This window comes from Hippocampus bargibanti, linkage group LG20, assembly GCF_051943395.1.
Source record: "Hippocampus bargibanti isolate YZ-2025 linkage group LG20, ASM5194339v1, whole genome shotgun sequence".
NCBI lineage: Eukaryota > Metazoa > Chordata > Actinopteri > Syngnathiformes > Syngnathidae > Hippocampus > Hippocampus bargibanti.
In genome coordinates this window covers 11,676,058-11,700,387 of record NC_142753.1, presented here as the reverse complement: position 1 = coordinate 11,700,387, position 24,330 = coordinate 11,676,058, and the positions used below count along the sequence as shown (strand labels likewise).

Here is a 24,330-nt window from a genome sequence, read left to right as displayed (position 1 = left end):
GCCAGGTCCGTGGCAGGTGAATGCCTGACAGAAAATAAATGGTTCTCCTCTCTGAAGCGATACTATCCGGGGTTTAATTTTAGTATTAACATTCATAGCTTATACATTTTAAAATATTACAGGTTTGTGCTATTGTCAAACCGTTTTATGTGTATAGGGAGGGGAGGGTGTAGATTTTTGGTCAGGCAAACATCAGGGACAGCCCGTCGTCGAGGCGTCAGACTCGAACAAGACAAAAAAAACAACGCGTCAAGAGCAAGGTGAATATATTGACTGTATTATTTATATGAAGAATGTAAAAATGTGTTTTATCCAAACAGTTGAAACATTATGATAATTTTTGTTTTTATTCTTATTTCGAAACGGGTACCTGTTTCAGGTTCGTTGTCGTGAACGTTGTCAAACACGTCACATCTCGTAACGTACGTAAATTGTTGAAAATACTGTTTCCTTAGGAATCCAGCATGAAGACGTGCAAAGGGCTACAGCCAAACTCATCCCCCGAAGAATGTGGAGTGTGGTTGGATACCGTGCAGCTCAAAGAAAAAGCAAAACAGGTTATTGACGATGAAGACAGTCGCCGCACTCTTTGCGCTCCATTTCACCAATTCATGTAATTTTTTTTTTCAGAAAAAAAGAGTCATGCCAATCTCCAAGATGCTCAACCCGCTGGCCAAAGCTTCCGGCTACAACTCAGCTGTAGTATTCAACTTCACACAAACCAAGACAGAGATGCCAAGGACCAAACAAAGCTTTATATCCAGCTACTTTTCACCTCAAAGTAAATCTGACGTGCTATCGGAGAGAAATCTTGGACACAAAACCGACGGTGATGTCGGAGAGCACAACATTCATCACGAAATCCAAGAAGATCATGCTAATGAAATGGAACAGAACATCAACCGCAAAATCAGAGAAGAAACCGGCACATTGGAACAGAAAATCCACTGTGAAGAGCATCCAGATGTGATGAAACATAGCATTAGCCACAAAGTCAGAGAAGAGCAACCATTTAAAATGGAACAGAACATCAAACATCCAGTCAAGCAACCAGACAAGATGAACCAATTCATCAGAGTCAGAAATGAGCGTCAAGATGAAACAGAACAAACTCTCCGGCGTCAAGTCCGAGAAGAGCAATCAGATAAGTTGGAACGTGAAGTTCACCTCAATGTTCCGGAAGAACATCAAGATGAGAGGAAAGGTAGCCAAGGATCCTCTCTTCCATTAAATGGAACCATCATGAACTTTAATGGAAGCGAAGAAGCTTTTCGGAAGGAGCTTGAAGTGGAAAAAAACACCACTCAGAAACTTGTTTATTCATCTTGTCATGGCGACAAGGAAGAAAGCAGCCCATCTTCTCCTCCTCCTCCTCCGAACAAGAAGAAGCGAGCGTGGCACTATGACGATGAAGACAGCCTTGCTCGGCTGTTCACGCAGGATTCCGACGGTTTTCGGGTGATTGCTCACCGAACTCAGAGGAGTCCCTCGGAAAATGTCGGCGTCGCAGCTGCCACCGTGAAATCCACAAAGACTTTGTTTGACGTTAAAGACGTGCTCTTTACGCAAGACTCTCAAGGTTATATGGTGATTAAACATTGACACAGCAGACATGTTTTATTTATAAAAACATTGTTTTGGTTTCATCCGCAATAAAGATTTTCACTGATAATTCATTGTTGACTAACAAGTTCGATGATTAAATTAAAGGACAACCGACACCATTTTTTCACTGTTTCCTCACTGACATCAGAAAACGTTTTATAGCATCTAAAATACGCAGGATGATATTTTGAGTCAAATGCAAAACAACAATAAAAATGACTTAAAGTGTCCCAAAGCTACTTCAAAATGACCCCGGAGATGGCGAGTTTCAGAAGGTCCCGCCCCCTTGTTCGTGACGTCACGCCAAGATGTCTTGCCTTGCGCGAGAATCAAAACAATGGCTTCAGATTGGGAGAAGATGCTTTCTTATTACTCATCCTGTTATGAATATGATTCAAATAGTTCTGAAGAGGAAAGCATAAATGTTTGCAATCCATTAAAGAAGTCCTTCTGGGTCATTTTGAGGCGTCAGGACTGCAATGTAGCGTCTCAGAAAATGCACAAGATGGCGCCCAAGCTCCGTTGAAAATGGGCTGATTTGTCTGCTGGGAATTTGTGTCAACTAGTATCAAATAGTAGTGTTGGTGCAACACACAATGATTCAGCATCGTGGTTTTCTTGTAATTTTGCCATCACAAAGTTTTCAGATCAAACAAAGTACCCAAAATGCATTGTGTCGCTTTTTCGGTCAGGGGCGTTCCCTCTGTGACGTCAGGACTCGTCACAACTCGAAAACAAGACTTCCTGAATATTCAGCGTGAGTCTTAAAAGGTAAAATATAGCTCTATGCGGTGGAATATTTGTAAAATGCACTCAGTAGAAGTCACTTGAAGTGAATTATGGACACAACTTGTCCGAGGGCGTCGGTCGTCCTTTAAATTAAGCGATAGCTGACATTCATACAAATTGTCATACAAGTGACCTCAAAAGAGATAAATTGCGGTAGGTTGAGCTATTTTTTTGCCTTCATATGGAGCATAAAAAAGTACATGTTTCAATTTTTGTGATAGCTTTAGTTTCATCAGACTCTTAGTATCATAGCATAATTCAAACTAAACCTATATCGTATGAAAAGAGGTCCAGTAGGCTAACTGTTAGCATTTCCACGCTAACCATCAATCAAGCTGCCATTTCGCTTGGTTCGGTCACCAGTTTGGAGCCATCCCACACGGTCTTGAATTGCTCGGGAAGCGGCAGCTCTTTCTGGGAAACAAACACACACAAAAAATAAGAAAAATAATAATCAAACAAAATGGCTGACCCGCTTCCTGCCCGGATACACGTAGACACTCACGTAGTCATCGTCTCCTTGCGGTATGAGGACGTTCATCTCAGAGCTTTTGGCGCTGACGATGTGGCAGTTTAAGGATTGACGACTGAGGTACAGCTGACATCCTTCTGTTTTATTGATGGAGATGGTGGGCACAGTTCCCAACACCTGACCCCCCCCCCCCAAAAAAAAAAAAAAAAAAAAACATAAAATAAACATGACATAATCATAGAGCTACAATGATTATAACGGGATGCTGGATTAGTAGTGCCTGCCTGAAGGGAGTAGCTGGAAAAGGTGGTGAGCAGGGTGCAAAGGGGTTTTCCGTGCCCTTGTCTTGGTTAAAACAACAACACTAGCTTACAACTATTGTTTGAAATCCAAAACCAGGAATCAAACTCTCCTTTTAAAATCTGACCCTTGCTCGAAACTTGAATTCAAAACCCGACTCAGAACCGACGGCTCACCTGTAACTGAACAGCTTTGGAGTTGATGATCTCCACGATTCCCACAGCATTGTCAAACACCAATCCAAGCTTCTTGCAGTTATCTGAACATGCACACGTTTCAGTTCTCGGAGAGTAAAATGAGCGTGTATTACATGTCAAAGTTAAAGGACAACCGACGCCTCTGTCCATCATTTGTAAAATCACTTCTACTGAGCGTATTTTACAAAGATTCCACCACATAGAGCTATATTGACACACAAAGCATTTTGGGTACTTTGTTTGGTCTGAAAACTGCGTGTTGATGGCGAAATTAGAAGGAAACCACAAATAACGCGATGGTGAATCATTGTGTGTTACACCAAGACTACTATTTGATACTAGTTGACAAATTCTCAGCAGGCAAATCAGCCCATTTCCAACCGAGCTTGGGCGCCATCTTGTGCATTTTCTGGGACGCTACATTGGAGTCCTGACGGCTCATATTGATCTGAAAGGACTTCTTTAATCGATTGCAAACATGTATGCTTTCCTCTTTAGAACTATTTGAATCATATTCATAACTGGATGAGTAACAAGAAAGCATCTTCTCCCAATCTGAAGCCATTGTTTTGATTCTTGAGCAAGGCAAGACGTCTTGGCGAGACGTCGCGAACAAAGGGGCGGGACCTTCTGAAACTTGTCATTTTGAAGTCGTTTTGGGACACTGTAAGTCATTTTTATTGCTGTTTTGCATTTGACTAAAAATATCATACTGCGTGTTTTGGGTATTTTAGATGCTATAAAACGTTTTTCTGATGTCAGTTAGGAAACAAAAAAATGGTGTCGGTTGTCCTTTAAATACAGTAAAACAGAATTGTAGGTAGTCGGCGATTCGTGTGCAATTTGGACTTTTTTTCCGGAAAATTTTCAAGGATGACTTTACCGACGATGATGGAGTTCAACTTCCCTTTGACACGCAGTGTGACATCGTTGCAGGACAACACGTAGACCACCTGCCGCAACTCCGTCTCCTCGATTGTCAGGTCATGTTTACGCTCAAAGTACTCCTGCAGGGACCATAGCCCTCATTGAAATTTACGACCGCCTGCGATTGGTTGAAAATACCTCGCGGTTCCACCTACCACCCTCCATTTCTTCCCCTCGAGCTCCAAAAGTGGAGGTTTCTTCTGAGGGGTCGCCGATGGAGCCGAATTTTGGGGTTCGGTTTTATCGCTTGGCGCCTCCTGAGAGCGCAGATGCGGGTTCTTGTGGGTTTTTTGGGTCTCTGAAACGTGCTTTAGACCTGTGAAAAGGATTTAGAACAACAATGAAGACCCAAAAGTGACTTTAAAGACCACCAAAGGAGGGGAGGGGCTCACAACCTTTTGTGATGTCCAAGCCCTGGTTAAGTTGGGCAAATAGTGCAGAGTGCCCGGAGGATCCGATGGCCTGGGGTTCTTCAGGCGGAGGCGGAGGGGGGCAGGGAATGCTGGGGTTTTCGAACAGGGCAGCTGGGACCAGGGGACCCTGCAGGAGGGGAATGATTGGTGAGCTCAAGTCAGCCACCAGAGGGGAGTGTTGCACTAGTTTTGATTTCAATTTCGTTCCTGTTACTTCCAAAACACTTAATCGTTAAAGGACAACCGACACCATTTTTTTTGTGTCCTAACCAACATCAGAAAAGCCTTTTATAGCATCTAAAATACCCAAAACACGCAGGATGATATTTTTAGTCAAATGCAAAACAGCAATAAAAATGACTTCAAGTGTGCTAAAACTGCAAAAAAAATTGAGCTGCGAATTGGGTATTTTCAGAAAGTCCCGCCCCCAGTTCGTGACGTCATGCCAAGACGTCTTGCCTTGCTCGAGAATCAAAACAATGGCTTCAGATTTGGGAGAAGATGCTTTCTTGTTACTCATCCAGTTGTGAATATGATTCAAATAGTTCTGAAGAGGAAAGCATACACGTTTGCAATCGATTAAAGAAGTCCTCCAATATCAATTTGACCGTCAGGACTCCAATGTCGCGTCCCAGAAAATGCACAAGATGGCGCCCAAGCTCAGTTGGAAATAAGATGATGTGTCTGCTGGGAATTTGTGTCAACTAGTATCAAATAGTAGTCCTGAATATTCAGCGCGAGTCTTAAAATGGTAAAATATAGCTACAAATTACAAATTATGGACACAATGTGTCCGAAAGCGTTGGTTGTCCTTTAACTTTACGTGAAAACTCAAGAAGTGAAGACATTTTGGTTCCGGTCCCAAAAAGTGCGCAAATAGGGGGGCTCTGGTAGTGGAGAACAGCTGAAAGGGGGTTCGGTCAACATGTGGTTGGACTCTATGAGGCTCACACGGGGCTCCTGCAGTTTAGGTACAGGTTGCATACGAGCCTCATTGTCGAAAATCCTCATTGCCCCCTCTGAGGACCACCTGTCGACCCGTAAACTACATCCTTTTGTAGACGCTTCAGCATAGCAGCTGACACACACGTGCGCACAGTTGTCGGTACTCAAGTTTCAGCGCACTTGTGCCACGTTAGTTCCGCTTTTGTTATTTTTTGGCGTCACAGGGAAAAATGTTGCTATTAGCTCTGATGCTAATGTTAATGTAGTGTCGATGGAGACTGACCGTTTTGCTCCAGATAAGTCCGTTGGCGTGATGGCGTTTGATGAACGATTGCATCTCGGCCCAGATGGAAAGATACGAGCGCACCCAGTCCACGTGACGTCGATCGCTGAGAAGGTCAAAGGGTAATCGATCATTTCATTTGATTTGACGATACAAATACTGTACCTCGGTTTACTTTTTTCGGTTTACGAATGTTAAATTGATGAAAATTTTACCTTGGCATACAAAAAGGCCATCAACGATCACCACAAAGGTAAATAAAAAGACTTTATTCTACAGTACAGTTTATTTCTTTAATTATAATTGGATTGGATTGGATATGCCTTTATTAGTCTCACAGTGGATACCATAATACCATAGCACATTCATTCTACATAAAATAAGGTATATTTTGTGTGGCTTTAAGGCTTATTTAGGACAAAATGATTTTTTATGTGGACCTGGGAACGGATTATTCTCATTTTAATGGTTTCCTATGGGAAATTAATTTTTGCGATACACACTTTTCGCCTTACACACTCTGTCTGGGAATCAACTAAGTTCGTAAGCCAAGGTATCACTGTACACACAATGTAATACATCAAATAAAAGCAATCGGTCAAATTAAATCAATGTAAAAAAAAAGTGAATAAAATTGACGCATAATGTTCTTTGATACAATGTTAATTGATTCTAAGAATAATATATACAAAAATAAGTATACAGTGGTATCAAAATGATAATATTTGTCAAATTTCAAAATAAAATGTGTGTCAGGTTATCAAATGAAATGAAAAGTGCCTTTACGTTTCTTTGTAGTCTTTGAGAACTCTGTTGGTGTAGAAGGTGGCTGCGTCGTTCATCTCCTTCACGTAAGGACCAGGCTTTTGGTTCTAAAGACAAACGGCGACAACACTTTGAAGTCAAGAACTTTTTGCTAGCTCGTATCGGCTACTTCACTCGGTGCTCGTCAAATAGGTTTACAACCAGAAGTGAGAAACGAACGGCAACGTCGCAAAGTGAAATTCCACAATCGTTATATTGTCAATGTTAGCATAGCAGCTAACATGAACTTTATCGGTCGTAGAAGTTGTATGCTACATTACAAACCAACAACTTGACATGCTACGAGCAAGTTGAGGTATTTGAACCAAAATAATTAATCAAAGTGTCACGATATCGGTGCGTGATTTACAAATTTGGACTATTCTAAAGTCATTAGCCAAGATGCTAATTGACATTGCGGTATGATGAAGGTGGACTCCCAAAAAAAAATCATTCAAGCGCTAGCATGTTGTTATGAGCGTACCACGGCCAACCAGCCAAGGGCGGGTATGCTCTCGCTGACGGCCGACAAGTGATTGAAGAGCTGGCTCCCGCGATTACGCTCCCGGAAGTTCTGAATCTTCTGGATGTGGTCCGAGATTGGTTTCAGCAGGTCATGGAGCTCCGTCTAACGAACATCAGAGATTCATGATATTATTTCTGCTTTAAAATCCCAGCACGTGCAAATGAAGTTCAAAATGTCTCATGGTGTTATGAATCTTATTTTTAGCTGGTGTGACATCATTGTATTCTTTGCATAGAGCTGCAAACGTCCTCACAATGACTTGCGAGGAGATGATGTCACACCGTTACTGGTGGACTGGCAGACTTTTACCACCAAAATAACTTTCAGCAAAAATCTCTGGACAATTTTAGGTATTTTTTGAGTCGAACTTTTCTGTTTCCAATCAGACGTTTGATAGATGGTACACATGGAAGACAGAAAAGTAGCTGTTTGCTATTTTAAAGGACAACCGACACCATTTTTTTGGTTTCCTTACTGACATCAGAAAAACGTTTTATAGCATCTAAAATAGCCAAAACACGCAGGCTGATATTTTTAGTCAAATGCAAAACACCAATAAAAATGACTTAAAGTGTCTGAAAACTACTTCAAAATGACCTCGGAAATGGTGAGTTTCATATAGCCCCGCCCCTTTGTTGTTGATCAATTCGAGCTGTCAGGACTCCAATATAGCGTCCCAGAAAATGCACAAGATGGCGCCAAAAGCTCCCTAGGAAATGGGCTGATTTGTCTGCTGGGAATTTGTGTCAACTAGTATCAAATAGTAGTCTTGGTGCAACACACAACAATTCACCATGGCGTTATTTATGTTTTTTCCTTCAAATTTCGCCATCAACACGAAGTTTTCCGACCAAACAAAGTACCCAAAATGCATTGTGTGTCGCTTTCTCGGTCAGGGGTGTTCCCTCCGTGACGTCACCAACTCGAAGATCAGACTTCCTGAATATTCAGCGCGAGTCTTAACAGGTAAAATCTAGCGACATGCGGTGGACTCTTTGTAAAATACGCCCAGTAGAAGTCATTTCAAGTCATTTTACAAATTATGGACACAAGTTGTCCGGAGGCGTCGGTTGTCCTTGAAAGTAAAATTAGCATGTCAATTATATTGTGGCTCAAAACCACATTGTAGCCATATCCCTCGTGTGTTTTATTTGTAATTTTTTTTACTACATTATGTTTTCCATCTTGAACTTGCGGATCGCCGTCAGACCATCTGTCCTTTTTTCCCCCCCTTGTCCTCTTTCTTCTCATCATCATCACTCCTTTCCCGTAACATTCCGGAGCGCACGAGTCCTTGTAAGGCATGCCTCGCGTCTCACTGTTTACCCTTTTTACCTTTCACACGCGCGCAGACTAAAAGGTGGACCCCCCGTCCATGGATTTTGTGTGTAGCCCCCCCCCCCACCCCCCCATCCAGCCGAGTTAGCATCGGGGGTTTTGTTATTTAGCATAGATAGCAGGGCTGGATTCGGCATCATGAGATAAGATAATGTGATGAAGATAATGTCAGCAAGTGCAGGCTTGCAGTTTTGTTATTTTTAAAATTATCTCAAGGAGAGACTTCTTTGTATTTCACGGCAAATCTTTGAAATGATAATCAAGGTTTGACACCTGATAGCATAAATAAACAAAGAAAAAATCCCTTCATTAAATTATACCCATTAGCTCATTATTTATTTATCTATTTATGCATGTATGTATGTATGTATGTATGTATGTATGTATGTATGTATGTATGTATGTATGTATGTATGTATGTATGTATGTATGAGAAAATATTAGTTTTCTATTCTTCTCAGTCAATTTTGGTCAAACAAGGTGTTTCTTTTTTTCTTTTTATTTACCTGTATTTATTTTTTGTATCTTCTTCCCCGATAAACTCATGAAAGCATGCCTTTAAGGCACTGTGAGGTGACAGAAAAGTGAATGGTCTCTCTCTCTCTCACACACACACACACACACACGCACACGCACAGCTATACACAAACTCACAACAGGGCTCAAATATAGAACATGCCCATAAAAAGTCTGGAGAGCTGCTCCTCATTTGGAAAGAGAGGCCTGAGCTAATGTGTGTGTGTAAGTGCGTGTGTGTGTGTGTAAGAGAGAATGAAAGCGAGCGCATCTTGTGTGTAACTTGCACATATGTATCATGTGTAGTTTTAAATAACAATAAATGTGAAATAATGCAATCACGAACCCTTGAACTCCTTGTAAATAATAAAAGAAGTCCTGTCAACGATATTTCCCATGATGCTTTGCCTGTATTCCAATGAAAATCCAGTGACCTTGTGAATTGTTAGGAGACCCATAACAATAGCGACACCTCAGGGTCATTACCTTGGCGGGTTCCTGGTGCTCGGCAGCCATTTTGAGGAAGCTCCGCTGTGTCTGCAGGGCATCGTTGACCATCTCTGCCTGTGGATAAAAAAAAAAGCCTGATTGATTAGCTCTAATTCTTGGAAAGAATGTGTGTGTGTGTGTGTGTGTGTGGGTGTGGGTGTGTGCGTGCGTGTGTGTGTGTGTGTGTGTGTGTGTGTGTGTGTGTGTGTGTGTGTGTGTGTGTGTGTGTGTGTATGTAAAGTGGTCTCCCAAGGGAAAAACAAGGGAGGGTTTGTCCTTAAAAGGAGCCACGCAAACCTAAAGTGAGCCACTCTACTCTCCAACTAATCAGTGAGAGGACACGGATGGACACCCAAAACACACACACACACACGCACTTTGTGTCCGTCCAAGTACACGACAGAGAAACGCAGGCCGTAAAATAACGTTGGCCGTGGACAGAATTTAAGACTTGGGAAACTCCTTTATCACCGAAGCAGTTTACGACTTGAAACTCCTTCACAGGAAGAGCTCATTAGCCAGGTTGCAAATGTATCAGTTCGCGGAAAAGACAATGTTTTATTGCTTATAGCTGTCCGCGGTTAGAACTCAAGAGGTGTGCTATTCTAATCAAGAAAACGATGTTTTACGAATGTATCACTTCAATTTGCATATACTCTCAATGAATAGCTTGGTAGAGGGCTCCAGAATTCAGGCGTCTGTCATGAATGGCTGCGTTTCCTGCCGGCAGTAAAGACAATCTTTCTGGGTTGGAGTCTTTGTCCACAGTGTCCGATGGACATTAGATCATCTCTGATACTTTGTTATTAATTTGTTTTTTTTATAGTTGGATGTATGATATTTGATCAAGGTGGTGTCATCTTTTGTCAGTGCGTGCAAAGTGGACTTACGTGTTTCTCCACGTCACTCCCAAGGGTCCTGCTGATGTTCATGTAGTCCGTCAGTGGGCCTTTCAGAAGAAGGTCAAAGGTGTCCATACACCCAGTTGAAACTGTTTGAACACACACGAAAAAAATATGTTGAAAAAGAAATTCTTCCCCAATTAATTAACTCATTCACTGCCAATACCTGAATTTATTCGGAATTGAAAAGCATGACATGGAGCGCCACTCCCGAATGTGTTCGATTTTTGGTTTTTCTTGCAAGGGGTGCCGATAAAGCTCTGGTCAGACCTCTTGCAAGGTTTTTCCCCTCCCACGAGGGAGCAGCATTTGCCTTTTGTCCATGTTAGCGCTTTGTTACAGCTTCAGCGGTGATTAAAGCTGCTATATAAGTCAATATTATATATATATACTGTATTGTATAGCCACCCCCATTTCAAGCTCTGATAACTCCAGACCCATATCACTTAGGAATTAACTTGATGAAAGATGAGAGTCTAAGGTTTCTTAAGGTGCATTGAATGTTTATGTCGTCCTAAAACTCAATATTCTGTGGGTCCTGCAATTTGATTGAAAATGACAATAACCCTGGCACTGGAGTTTTGCACATTGTCTTGTAGTGAATGAGTTAAATACAAAACTTTTGTGTGGAAATTATTTATGTATTTATTTTTGTATTTATAGATTTATTTATTTAAATGTCTGTTTATGCATTTTATAGTATTTATGTATGTATTTATGTATGTATTTATATATGTATTTATGTATGTATTTGTTTGTTTTTATATATTTAAATATAGGTTTGTTTATTCATTCTAATAATAAAAAAACTTCCGGGGTGAGTGAAGTGAATGTGGCTGCCGCTGCTCACCCGCAGAAAAAAAATCCTGTGAGTGTAAAGTGTCCTTGAGAGTTTTGAATGTATGATTAAAAAGTCAACTATAATTGAAGTGTATTTTGTGATTCTTTGTCTAACCACTAGAGGGAACCCTTAAAGCAGCCTTTGAGAATCACAATATGAATAATGGTTTTACCTCCATTGATGCCGTTGACGCAATCGCCGTTGGACAAAGTTGCGGACGTCGTCAGCTTCTCCAATCTTGCCACGGCTCGTTCCAGTCGCTCCGTTAAAGCCTCCATGACCCCCTGCAGGCAAATAAAGAAAATACAACAACATGCTAGTCGAGATGGGAGGAACTTAGATGGAGGACTGTTTGTTCTCGGGAGGAATTTTGTCGGATTTTCAGACAAAAGATAAAGCTCTTCCTGTGAAGGAGTTTCAAGTCGTAAATTGCTTCGGTGAGAAAGGAGTTTCCCAAGTCTTAAATTCTGTCCAAGGCCAGATCTCCTCTAGATGAAGATGACAGTTTAACGTGTTGTGTCACGTTGACCTCAGATTGACCCCAGGTTGTCTATGCTTCACTTGTGTATTTGAGTCACACATGTTGACTAAGCATATAACAACATGACATTTTGAAATATGATAACTTCTTATTCTGTCTAATCTCTATCAAGCAACTAACAACATTGTCACAGTTTGTAAAAATTGGTAAATAACAACTTCAAACATCCCATTGACGTCCATTTTCTAAAGATGACGAGGAGTCCAATCACAAAAATAAGATTTGATTCATCGAGTCAGACGCCATGGAGAGCATTTATCCATCACAACAACAAGTTTAGCTAGCAACTGTGAGCTGACAGGCTCATGCTAATCTGCTAGCCATAACTCAACATGAACGTTGACATTCACATCAAGAATAAAAGTGTGCGGTCATACGTTAGCAATGCCACACCGGAAAAGAAAGGCCTCATTATCAAGTCGGCAAGACCTGCGTTCGGGGTCTTCGACAACAACACAAATAAACAAGTGTTGTTACTTCAAGGGATGCCACATGAGTCGGCTTGCTGTTTCCATAGCAACCAGGAGGCGCAAAAGCGGACAGGCGCGTCACCGGCGACAGCGAGCGAACAGCTGTGGGAAAGCACAAGGTGCTCTGCTATCTGATCTTGTCTCAGGCTAAATTCAGCTTGTTGAGGTGAGGAGCGGCAGCCACAGTTCACTAAACCCGGAAGTAATTCAAATAGATAGAAAGCTCGCTAATACATAGCTACTTGAAGTAACTCAAATAGATAGAAAGCTAGCTAGCTAGCTAATAGATAGCTAGTGGTTACTTAATAGCGAAAACAAACAATACATGAGACAAGTATTTGAAAAAAAATATATATATATACGTATGTGTATATATACTGACATAGTCAGCAGTGAGGGAAAAAGAGGTCATGATATTGGAGGGGGGGATAAAATGTCAGTCCAAAGTGCACGCCCATTCACAAAACTTAGCACACACACTCCAACGCAATTTTCTTTTTTTTTTTTCAGAAACAAGTACCGTACCTCCTCCTGTGCAGTTTTTCTTGTCGTCCAGACCGAGAACGCTGCCTGCCTGCCTGCCTGCCTGCCTGCCTGCTTGCCCGCCTTCTGGGATGTCCAAGTTCAGCTAAGCAGAACCTTTCAGAACACACATACACAAACACACACATGCATACGCACACTGGCGCACACACATTGCGTGCTAAAAATAAGCAACAGACACAGAGCCACACAACTGACTGTGAACAGGCGCTGATCAATAACCATTTTCATCATGATGTTGTATTGTTAAATAAAGATGTTTTTATGTACATTTCAGGTACCTAATGTTATGTCAGATGTGTGTACAGTGATACCTTGGCTTACGAACTTAATTGGTTCCCAGAGTGTGTGTAAGGCGAAAAGTGTGTATCCCAAAAATTATTTTTCCATAGGAAACCATTAAAATGAGAATAATGCGTTCCCAGGTCCCCATAAAACATAATTTTCTACTTTCTAAGCCATACAACTACACAAAATATACCTTATTTTATGTATAATAAATGTGCTATGGCATTATAATTAAAGAAATAAACTGTACTTGACTGTAATAAAGTCTGTAATAAAGTCATTTTATTGACCTTTGTGATGGTCGTTGAAGGCTTGATGGAATGGAGTGGCCGGTTTCAGCATTAAACACTTGATGACGATCATAGCCTTCTTCTTTCACCATCTTACAGCAAACTGTAAAAAAGAAATACAGCTAAAAGAAATTTAAAATAATACCACATAGTAATCCATGTTATCAACATTCTACATCGTAAAAAAGGGTAATGTAGATCATAGCAACCAATAGCATTATGAAACAATCAATAAACATTTTCTCATTAAATAAAAGATTAAACACGGAATTGGATTTTAAAAAAATATTAAAAATAACATACATGTTAAGTTTCAGAAATCATAAATCGGGAGATTTTCGTGTTAAAATAATGTGAGCGTTACAAAAGTGTAAATTAGAAGTAAATAAAACACAAAAATGCTTTCATTGTTTATTTATACATTCAATTACTATATAAATGTATTTTTTTACATTTTCTTTAACATGTTTGTGACAATAATTTAAAAAAATACCGTAAGTGTCTTTCTATTCATCTCTATAGTCAATTGTCCTCGAGAGTTTCAAATGTATCATTATTGTAATAATTATGTTTATTGTATTCATTTTGCTACTTCTATAGCTAGCTTGGAAGTCAATACAGTACTCATATACAGTATACCGAATGAAGAAAGAGAGTTAGCTAAACAGGACACAGGATAGCTAGCCAGTTAGCTATGTATGTTTATGATAATTAGGTTGATTCATGGCACACGCACACACATACATACACAAAACAAAGTTAGTAATTTAGCTACAGCTCGAAAGCAAACATATTCATTAGCTAGCTATCAACGTTTATAGGTAGAAACGTTGAGAGCTAGCAAGCTAGCTAGCAACATTTATAGGTAGAAACGTTGCGAGCTAGCTTGCAATATCAATCAATAAATAAATGGAACGATACCCTTCTCTTAGATGATGTCACCTCCGAAGGCCTGGGCAATGCGTGAGCGCACATGAAAGACACACTGCCATCTTGTTCTCCTTTAACAGTGAAAAGCATGACTTATTGATTAGCGCTGCATCATTGATGGTTATTGTGCTGCGTCGTCAATAGCTTGTTGGAATGTGTTAGAGGGACAATGAGGCTAACCTGGCAATGGGGTGCCTTCTTCAAAATGGCGCTATAAATGAGACACGTAAAAAAGTACACATCCAACAAAATGTTTGAAATATAGAACATTTTATTTCAATTGCCGAGTAAATGTTTTTATCATAATTATTATACACTTTACATACTTTCATCCAGTGACAATGAAAAGCTTCCTTAAAACGTTTTTTTTTCTCTCTCTCTCTTTCGTTTCCCTTGTAAGAAATAGTTCAAGTATAAAAATTCCCAACATTGTCGGATGAATTTGAACCAAAAATAAAATAAAGCACAGCTACGATGACTTTACATTCTAGTGGATAAAGCAGCATTTTTACTTTTTTTCTATTTGTTTGCTGCATGCATTTAAATAAAGTTTGTCCATTAAAAAATAAGCTAACCAAAATCAAGCTACAAAATAAAAGTACAGTGCATTGTATTTTTAAATAGCGACTAAATCTCCTTTTTTTGGTTGAGTATGTTAATATATAATAATAATAATAATTATATTAAAACTAAATCTAATTCAATAACTTATATATGATACATGCCTTGAGATGAGTACACATAATATTATTAATACAGTACTGACACTACTAATCTCAAAAAAAAAGAAATAAAAATAAATATTTTAAATAGCAGATGTCACTTTGTTTTTAAATAGCAGTGGGAAGGCACACTGAGGCCGGCGGTTGCCGGGTAGAATTTTGCTGACGCCGGAGGGTTCGTTGGGGGTTGGTGGGTGGTCCTGTAAACTCTGTCCCCCACCCCCACCCCCACCCCCACCCCCACCCCAAAAAAAAAAAAAAAAGAAAACAGGGCCTAGCAGGTGGATTAAAAATGTGACAGCTCAACAAATGAGCAACAAGTGATGCGTTCCTGTTCCAGAGTGATCCTCTTGTGTGCACAGGCGGCGGGGGGTTGTTTGAAAATGGCACCCAATGTTGCCAGCGGCCCCTCCCCAGCTCAGCGGCTGTGTTTCTGTCATCGTCTGGAAACTCCATCCATTCCTGGTCATTTTCATTTTTTTAACCTTTCAACAAGAAGGGGTGAGCAGGATTAAAAGGTCATAACGGAAACAATACAGCAGTAGGAAATAATAGGAGGAAAGGCACCCTGGCTCAGATGGTTTCCAGGTAGATTTTTTTTTCCGCTGACACAGTTAGGACTGGTGGTGGTGGGGGGGGGGGGGGGTCACTGGGCCTTGTCGCCCCCCCCAAAAATCATGACCACCGCCCACCCCGGGTATGGGATGATAGCCCCCTCCCCAACAGCTCACAATATCTTTTTGCTCATGTCGACAGAATTCTTTTCTCAGCATTTTCACTTGATTTGATAGACACTTTGCATAGGTCAAAATGAGTGCTTAAAAAGTACCCCCCCCCCCAAAAAAAAAAAAATAAATGTCCCTACATGAGGTTTTTTTTTTTGCTCGATCGGCAGTGGAATAGCACACAGCACAGGGTGACAGGATTGATATCCCATATTTTTCAGAGCTACCAGCAATACAATTAGAAAGAGATATCGCTCCGCCTTGTTTTTTCGTCATCGTCTCCAAGATATGATCACTTGTTTGTGTTTAAACTTTGCATAGGTCAAAAGGGGGGCGACGAGGGGAGGGGGTGGTCTTCAATGACACCGTCCTAAAAATCCCGACAGGAGGTCACACTTCATTTTTTCCCTGAATATACATAAAATAAAATAAAATAAAATAAAATAAAATAAAATAAAATAAAATAAAATAAAATACAATGAAAATAAAAACTAAAAAATTAAAAGATTGACAAAAATAATAGTAAGTAAAAAATACATGACAAAATAAGTTAAAAAATTAAAATCACAAATTAAATTAAACTAAATTAAATTACATTAAATGAAAAATAAAAGAAAACAAAATAAAATGAAATAAAATAAGAAAATTAAAAGGAAATGAAATAATGAAATAAAATTACATTAAATCACATTAAAAATATTTAAAAAATAAATATTACAATTACAAAATTGAAAAATAAAACAATAAAACAATTAAACATAAAAAATAATTGAATAATTGAAATATAATAAAATGACAAATTAAATTAAACTAAACTAAACTAAAATAAAATAAAATAAAATAAAATAAAATAAAATAAAATAAAATAAAATAAAATAAAATAAAAACCTCAGTGTGTGTGACAATAATAAATACACCAAATAAGCCTCATGGTAAAAAAAAAAAAAAGACAGTAACAGAACTGAAGTAACGGGGATTAGTTCCTGCAGTTCCTCTCTAGAAATAAGCTACTAAAACAATAACCATCATCATATTTGTACACAACTTTTTTTCTTCTTTTTGGGCAAAGCACAGCATGCGGAATCCCGTTCCTGTTCCTGTTCCTGTTCCTGCTATTGCATGCGGTCGGCTTGCAGCTGTTGAGGCTGATACTGGCCAAAGGCAGCGGCGGCGGCAGAGCCCGGGGCGGCGGCGGCTATTGGCTGCTGGACCGCGTAGCCGTATCCGGCGGTGGTCACGTAGCCTGCGGCGGCTGGGGAGGCGGCGTAGGGATACTGCTCATACGCCGCAGCGGCCGCCGCCGCCGCGCTAACGGCCGAGTACTGAGCGTAGGCTGCTCCAGTGTAGTCGATGTACGGGGAGGTGGCAGGGGCCGGCGCGGCGGTAGCGGTGGGCTGTATGTGCGGGATCACAACGCTGGGCTGCACGAAGGCCTGAGGGTAGACGTAGTGCGCCGGGATGCTGCGGGACAAAACCAGATAGTTAGTCGAGCTTCATCGCCACTGTCGCAGGTGTCGCTTTTATTCATCAGTGGCAGTTAAAAGGACTCCCGGCGTGAATATTCAGTGTGTTTGTTTCACTCTGTCAGGTTCGTTTCATCTTGTCATGTTTTGTTTGCTACTTTGGACCTTTTTGCTCCGATGACTTTGTTTTTTTGAGATTTTTGTTCCTGCTAACTTTATTTCATACAATTTGTCAAATACACCCTTGCTCCTACCTCCTGTTTGCTTTTCTGGGGTCCACCACAACCACCGCTTTGCAAATTTTGGTAGCATCAAGCAGGAAATCGGGTTGTCAGAAAAGCTATGCTAAAAGAGGCGGGGAGGTAGTGGGTAAGTGGCTGGCGGAAAATTGGTACCGGGGTGTGAAGTTTGACAGCTGATACTCATTTCTTCTGCTTTTTTTTTGCGTTGAATGCAATTGTCGCCAAATTGTTACCTACGCGCCGTTGTTCATTTTTCAAGCCCTGTTTTATAGCATTTTGACTGACCTTTCAAGAAGAGAAGAATAGCCCATGATTATGCAGCTTTTTTTTAAATAATAATAACAATAATACATAGCTAGCCAGATAGCCAGACAGCTAATGGATAGCTAGCGAGATAGCCACCCAGCTAGCTAATAGATAGCAAATAGCTAGGTTGCATATGAGCAAAATTGATAACAACAGCAGTTTAAGGCAAGAAAAAATAACTACAAATGAAATAGCTGAGACAGCCAGCCAGCTAATGGATAGCAAGCTAGATAGCTTACAAAAAGAAATGTGCGTAAAATTTTATAATAATAATACATTCCATTTATAAGCGCCTTTCAAAACTCTCAAACTTTCAAATAGATGGAAAGCTAGCTAATACAGAGTTAATAGATAGCTAGCCAGATAGCCAGACAGCTAATGGATAGCAAGCTAAATAGCTAGCAGGATAGCCACCCAGCTAGCCAGATAGCTAATAGATAGCAAATGGCTTCTGAAATCTGCTTCGAGAATCCACTTTTTTTCCACTCGTGTTGTCAAAATGAGCAAAGGGGGTTCAGAGCGCCACCTGTTGCTTTGGCATGTGGACTGCGACCGGGATGATCATATGATGTGGTGGGTGGAGGGGGTGCTGTCCGAGTCTGGGACGCAGGCGATGAGCCCAAGCGCGGCATTGTGAAAATGTCAGCGCCACTTTGACAGCTGGACAGTTTTCAAATAGAGGTTGCAGGACACGGGCGGGAGGCTCACAGTGGGGGGTGCGGGCGAGGGTTTTTTTTCATTAAATCAACAACTCCGAACAATCAACACATTCTCCCCTCCAGGACGTAGACTTATCCCGGCCCGATGGAAAAGCCCTATTGGGTCACCTCACGCTGGTTTCACATTTGATTCAGTTACAACAAGTGGGGTTAAAACCCCCCTTTAGTGCTGTCTGCAAAAGTTGAACTCTGACACCACCTCCAAAGGTGGAAAAAAAAAACACAAGGTCAACGTTTTATCGCCGTTGGAAAAGGCTTTGGTGGAGGTTCTCTAATCGGAAGACTCTTCTGGAGCAAGCATCCAACCGTCTTGTGACAAAGTGTGGTGCTAATGCAAATCAGCAGGAAGACGTTAGGGCAAGCCCCAACTCATAACATTTGGAATGAGCGACGGGATGCCAATGCGCTCGCGCTAAAATGTCATGAATTTAATACAATTGTTAGAAAATGGTATGATTATTATGTGCTTGGTTTATGATTGCGCTATTAGCTGTCTAGCTGGCTGTTAGCTATTTGGCTATTAATTATATTTATGATTTTTTTTACTATATATTTTATTTTTATTATTATTATTATTATTTATTATGTTGTTTTATATTAGTTTTATATTTTCTGTATTTTGTCTATATTTATGTATTATTATTTAGTATTTCATGTTATATTTTTTATATTTACTATATTTTTTATGATATATATATATATATATATATATACTGTATATATATATATATATATTTATATATATATATTATATATATATATATATATATGATATATATATATATATATATATATATATATATATATACTGTATATATATGTATTTTATGTATTTCTTATATTTATTATATTTTTGCTATATACATATATTCTCTTGTGATTATTTATTCTTTTATTTTATTATTTTTACATTTGCTATTTGTTTACTATATTTAAGATTGATACTTTTAAGTTAGATTTTATTATATTTTCTATATTTGTCCTATATTTATTTATTATTATTTATTCTTTTATGTTAGATTATATTATATTTACTATTTATTTTACTATATATATATATATATATTATATATTTATTATTATTATTTATTGTTATTATATCTTATTTTTATATTTTCTATATTTTATGTATTATATTTTCTATATATTTATGTATTATTATCTATTATGTTAGTCCCGGGTTAAGTCAATGCTGGCGCGTGTGGCTGCCGCTGCTCACCTGCAGAAAAAATATCCTGTGACTGTAAAGTGTCTTTGAGAGTTTTGAAAGGCGCTTAGAAATGAAATGGATTATTATTAATTGCCTTATCAAGTTTTAGCGAGACCCGATGCAAAAGGTCGTGGGCATTTTTTTTATACTGCTTGAACAAGAAAGACCCTTGCAAACACACACACACACACACACACACACACACACACACACACACACACACACACAACACACACACAAATACACACACACACATACACACGCACACACACACACTTAGCTTCATGCGACTTGCAGTGTCAGCATTCGGGGCTTTGTGCGACCACAATGGGTGTGCTTGTTTTCGTTAACACCCAGCACACCATGTGACCAAAAAGCTCCATCCATCCATCCACCAGAGAAAATAAGAATAAGAGAAAGAGAGAAAGAAAAAGAGATTTGTTTGTAACGTTTGTCCACACACTCACACAAAAACAAAAAATGAAAAACACCCCAAAGGGAGGGGGTAGTGGTAATCTCCTGGTAACAACAGGAAGATGCAAATAGCGCACTACTAGCAGGTTTTCTCCCCTCACTAAAAACATTGGAAAACACACAGAAAACACCCCAAAAACTTTATCCGTCCTATCGTGACACGAGAGAAGCACACAAGATGGAAACGAACAACACCACTTCATCGAACTCCAAAAAAGGAAACAAAAGAAAAAAAACCTACATGCGGCTGTTATTGCTTGGCTCAGATTTTATGCTTTTCATTTATCCCACAAAGCTTAGCTGTCGGAGCAGAGAGAGAAAGACACGTGCACGCACATAAACTTGAGTCACATTGAAATGTAATTATCATTGTCCACTCCACAGACGCAAGACTCCAAATTGCAAACATCTCCGAAAGGGCATCTTAAAGGACAACCGACACCATTTTTTTTGGTTCCCAACTGACATCAGAAAAACATTTTATAGCATCTAAAATACCCCAAAACACACAGGCTGATATTAAAGTGTAGTTAACGTGTCCCAAAACTACTATCTTGTTTGTGACGTCACACCAGGACATCTTTGCCTTGCTCTAGAATCAAAACAATGGCTTCAGATTGGGTGAAGATGCTTTCTTGTTACTCATCCAGTTATGAATATGGAATTTGGAAGATCCTATCAGACTTTTACTTCCCTTAAAAAATTAGACTGTGAGAGAATTGTTTTTTTGCCTCGAGTTCTACATTAAAATTTCCAAGTGAGGGAGGACTTACCCATAAGGCCTTTGGATGAATGCAGGGTGAATTTGGGGCACGCCAAAAGTAAAACCTGTCAATTCAAACAGATCAATTTGTCAATGGTCACCTTATAAGATCGGTAAATTATTTTTTGGATGAAATAATCACACACTAAAAAAATTCTAACGGCAAAATTATGAATTAGTAAAATGCACCGTCAATGTTGAAATTTTATCTAACTCACATCCAAATAAGCTCATGTTTTGAGACAAGAAAGAATTCCAGTACAGTAATCTACTCGTTGCCGTGGCATTGGTGTAAATATACAACAATTTTACACTCCAAAATAACATAAAAACATACATTTGTTGAGTTCAAACAAGGATTTAAAATGTTTGGTGGGAAACATTCAATCATTTAAAACTGGATTTGGTGTAAATAAATAAATATAAAAATATAAATAAAAAATAAATACACATTTAATAATAAATAAATAAATAAATAAACATTTAATAAGTAAGTAAAGAAATACATACATACATAAATACATCTAAATAAATAAAATTTAATTAAAACAAATAAATTATAAATATGATATATTTTAATACGCATACATGTACATACGTACATACATATAATAATAAATAAATGAATAAATAACTACATAAATAAATACATATAAATAAACATTTAATTAAAACAAATACATGATAAATATTATATATTATAATTATAATATTATAAATAACTTATGAAAATATTTGAGCACTATTTGAAATAGCGCAGTTGCAACCCCAGAACAAGATGGCTTCCTACCTGGCTGCATCACTCGAGGTTTGGCTCCCAAGTAGGCCAGGTTGACGTTGGCCTTCCTGCCGTCGATGATGGGGTTGGGGTCTTTGCAGGCCCGGTCGGCGGCCGAGCGGTCCGCCATGGTCACCTTGTTTTGCAAGAATCGGGGCAGTGGGGAAAGCACACGGCCCGCAAAGTCAGGTTGTTGTTTACGACCGGTCGGGGTTCGCTGCCTATAAACGTTGTCTGGGGTTACAGTCTTGCGCATGGAAAAGCCAGCCATTCGGGTATTTTGGAAGTGCCGGTGTAAATTTGAGGATTAATGGCAACAAAACGTGCCAGAAATTCCTCGCAATGTCCACTGAACAATGGGGAGGGAGGAAAACTTGCTTATCTATGGATGGGATGCTGTCCTTGTTGATTCTAGCTGAGCATCAGCATGCAGTTTGCCCACTTCTGCTACAATTAGCATATTAGCATTAACCCCTACCACATATAACATAAAAAAACTAAATATTTTCATGTTCTAAGGAAGAATATTAATTTCATTGATACCACAAAAATACAATCAATACCTACACAGAATAATGTTGCCAAAAAATAAAAAAATAAAATTAAAAACCCTCCGCACCCTGCCCACCACCTTTCCCAGCTACTCCCGTGAGGTACCCCCATTCGCACCAAATCCAGCAGACATTTAAACAGCTGTCGCTATTAACTATCTAAACAGTAATCCAAATCTAACTGTTAATAATAATAATAATAATAATAATAATAATAATAATAATAATAATATTTCATTTATAAGCGCCTTTCAAAACTCTCAAGGACATTTTACAGTCACGGGATTTACTCACTTGAACCACTGTCTGCTTGCTACTTGCACATTGTCTGACAGTTGTACAATTTACATTAAGGAATTAGATTAGCCTTTATTAGTGTCCTCCATACGTCTTTTTTTACGATGATACTAGTGCAGTGTGTTCTAACAGAGACGAATTCCTTGTGTGTTCCACATACTTGGGCAATAAATAAGATCATGATTCTGATACATGCATTCCATTGAACACCTTCATTAAGTTTTGTTTAGCAGAATTACATCATAAAAACACTTTTTAATCAAGGCTACCTAAGATTGATGAGAACCAAGGAAGTACCCGTTTCATGATGGGCGCAACTAACACAAAATCTGGGTACTTTTACTTCCTTCCCTAAAAAAATGTTCAGCTGGACAGTCAATCGTAAAGACTTGATGATGTTTAAAGATTTTCAGACTTTGTAGGTTCTTGATAGTCATCTGCTTAGCACATGAGCTAAAATCTCTAACCTTTTTTTTCCAAATAGGGTTAGGATACTCACAAATCCATAGCCTCGAGACTTGCCGGTCTGCCTGTCAGTGATGACCACCGCCTCCTCAATCTCGCCAAACACCTCAAAGTACTTCCTGAGACTGGAGTCGGTGGTGTGGTAGGGCAGCCCCCCAACGAAGATCTTGGTGTAGGTGGTGTCCTTTTGCGTGGTGTGCATCGTTAATAATGATTACAAAAAAAAAAGCAAAAAGTTAGTGCAAAGTGCCTTGAGTGTTTTGTGGAGGAGAGAGGAGGAGGAGGAGGAGGAGGTGGAGGTGGAGGAGGGAGTTCCAGCCTGGAGGTAGATGGACGTGGTGGTGGTCAGGTGGCTGGTGCATCAGCATGAGGACTTCTCGTCTTCTTCTCTTTGCTGGTGCCTCGAAGTGAATGTCCTCTCTCACTAACAGGGAGGCAATTCCTAAAAAAAAAATACAAAAAAGTTCAGCCCACAACTCCTCCTCTGCTGGGTCGGCCCACAAACAAGCTGAGCAAGCAGGTGCTATCGCTCGAAGCCATTTTGGAGGTTAAAAATCAGTCTTGTTACGTGAAATTTGACAAAATATGCTCCATGTAAATAACAACAAGAAGAAACATGAACGTTGTGTCGTGTTTGTTCAGGAATTCACGTGATAAAAGTCCCTTCTCAAAGTGGACTGTCGTAAAGTAGAAGAAACGGCGCCATCTTGTGTCCTCACTGAGGTGTTGATACGTCATCGACACGTGAACACAAATCTCGTGAGACTTCGACTTGGCGAGAAATGTTAACCGGGGTTGCCGTGCTGAACGTGCTACAAAGACACATTTTCTTTTAAAAACGATGACAATTATAACTAAATTATGAAATTATGAAAGCAGTGAAAGGTAATCAAATAAGTACATAAAATTTTGAAAAACAAAACAAATTAATACAGTGAAATGTCATAAAAGAAACATAAAAAAAGAAAGAACGCTAATAACAACCCAAATGTAAATCGGCATTCAATACGAACATTCAAATAAATCATAACTTTGTTGCTGTGAAATGTAAATTTATCCATGTGCGAGTATAATAAAGGCTAATCCAATCCGATCAAAATAATGCAAATACATTTAACGGAGGTAGAATAAACGAGATCTAGATGAAATGTGAATAGAAAAATAACCAAAATAAAATAGATAGGTAAGCCAGTAAATAAATACATA

General features: G+C 39.3%; 3 protein-coding genes across 4 annotated transcripts; 1 reads left to right on the top strand and 2 right to left on the bottom strand.

The window, feature by feature from the left end:
- The first annotated feature begins 123 nt into the window (after nucleotides 1-123).
- Nucleotides 124-1,614, top strand: aunip (aurora kinase A and ninein interacting protein). 2 transcript variants are annotated; one of them, XM_089023542.1, is made up of 3 exons: nucleotides 124-260; nucleotides 456-557; nucleotides 631-1,614. In XM_089023542.1, exons 2-3 carry the CDS (start codon nucleotides 465-467, stop codon nucleotides 1,600-1,602), a joined length of 1,065 nt encoding a protein of 354 aa, XP_088879668.1. In that variant the 5' UTR covers nucleotides 124-260; nucleotides 456-464; the 3' UTR covers nucleotides 1,603-1,614. The 2 variants fall into 2 exon arrangements, with proteins under 2 accessions (XP_088879668.1, XP_088879669.1); XM_089023543.1 differs by having other exon boundaries at nucleotides 256-379.
- cap2 (cyclase associated actin cytoskeleton regulatory protein 2) lies at nucleotides 1,592-13,129 on the bottom strand. Its single transcript, XM_089023541.1, has 13 exons — nucleotides 12,884-13,129; nucleotides 11,520-11,631; nucleotides 10,495-10,595; nucleotides 9,602-9,679; nucleotides 7,220-7,363; nucleotides 6,718-6,803; nucleotides 5,932-6,037; nucleotides 4,686-4,830; nucleotides 4,446-4,606; nucleotides 4,247-4,370; nucleotides 3,343-3,425; nucleotides 2,900-3,043; nucleotides 1,592-2,808 (listed from the first exon to the last, which is right to left on the bottom strand). Exons 2-13 carry the CDS (start codon nucleotides 11,623-11,625, stop codon nucleotides 2,725-2,727), a joined length of 1,362 nt encoding a protein of 453 aa, XP_088879667.1. The 5' UTR covers nucleotides 11,626-11,631; nucleotides 12,884-13,129; the 3' UTR covers nucleotides 1,592-2,724.
- Nucleotides 13,130-16,660: 3,531 nt separating this feature from the next.
- rbm24a (RNA binding motif protein 24a) lies at nucleotides 16,661-23,805 on the bottom strand. Its single transcript, XM_089023299.1, has 4 exons — nucleotides 23,159-23,805; nucleotides 21,824-21,947; nucleotides 21,044-21,098; nucleotides 16,661-17,317 (listed from the first exon to the last, which is right to left on the bottom strand). The coding sequence occupies exons 1-4, from the start codon at nucleotides 23,324-23,326 to the stop codon at nucleotides 16,969-16,971; spliced, it is 696 nt and encodes a 231-aa protein (XP_088879425.1). The 5' UTR covers nucleotides 23,327-23,805; the 3' UTR covers nucleotides 16,661-16,968.
- Nucleotides 23,806-24,330: the final 525 nt, after the last annotated feature.

Bases quoted from the DNA above. Each gene is read 5' to 3' on its own strand.
- aunip (XM_089023542.1), top strand. From the start codon at position 465: ATGAAGACGTGCAAAGGGCTACAGCCAAACTCATCCCCCGAAGAATGT. The intron at 558-630 runs GTTATTGACGAT...TTTTTTTTTCAG, and splicing joins TCAAAGAAAAAGCAAAACAG to AAAAAAAGAGTCATGCCAAT.
- cap2 (XM_089023541.1), bottom strand. From the start codon at position 11,625: ATGGAGGCTTTAACGGAGCGACTGGAACGAGCCGTGGCAAGATTGGAG. The intron at 6,038-6,717 runs GTAAAGGCACTT...TGACCTTCTCAG, and splicing joins CTCAAAGACTACAAAGAAAC to CGATCGACGTCACGTGGACT. The intron at 3,044-3,342 runs GTGAGCCGTCGG...GGGGGGGGTCAG, and splicing joins CCAAAGCTGTTCAGTTACAG to GTGTTGGGAACTGTGCCCAC.
- rbm24a (XM_089023299.1), bottom strand. From the start codon at position 23,326: ATGCACACCACGCAAAAGGACACCACCTACACCAAGATCTTCGTTGGG. The intron at 21,948-23,158 runs GTGAGTATCCTA...TTGCAAAACAAG, and splicing joins AGTCTCGAGGCTATGGATTT to GTGACCATGGCGGACCGCTC. The intron at 17,318-21,043 runs GTAAGTCCTCCC...TTTGTCCCGCAG, and splicing joins TTCATCCAAAGGCCTTATGG to CATCCCGGCGCACTACGTCT.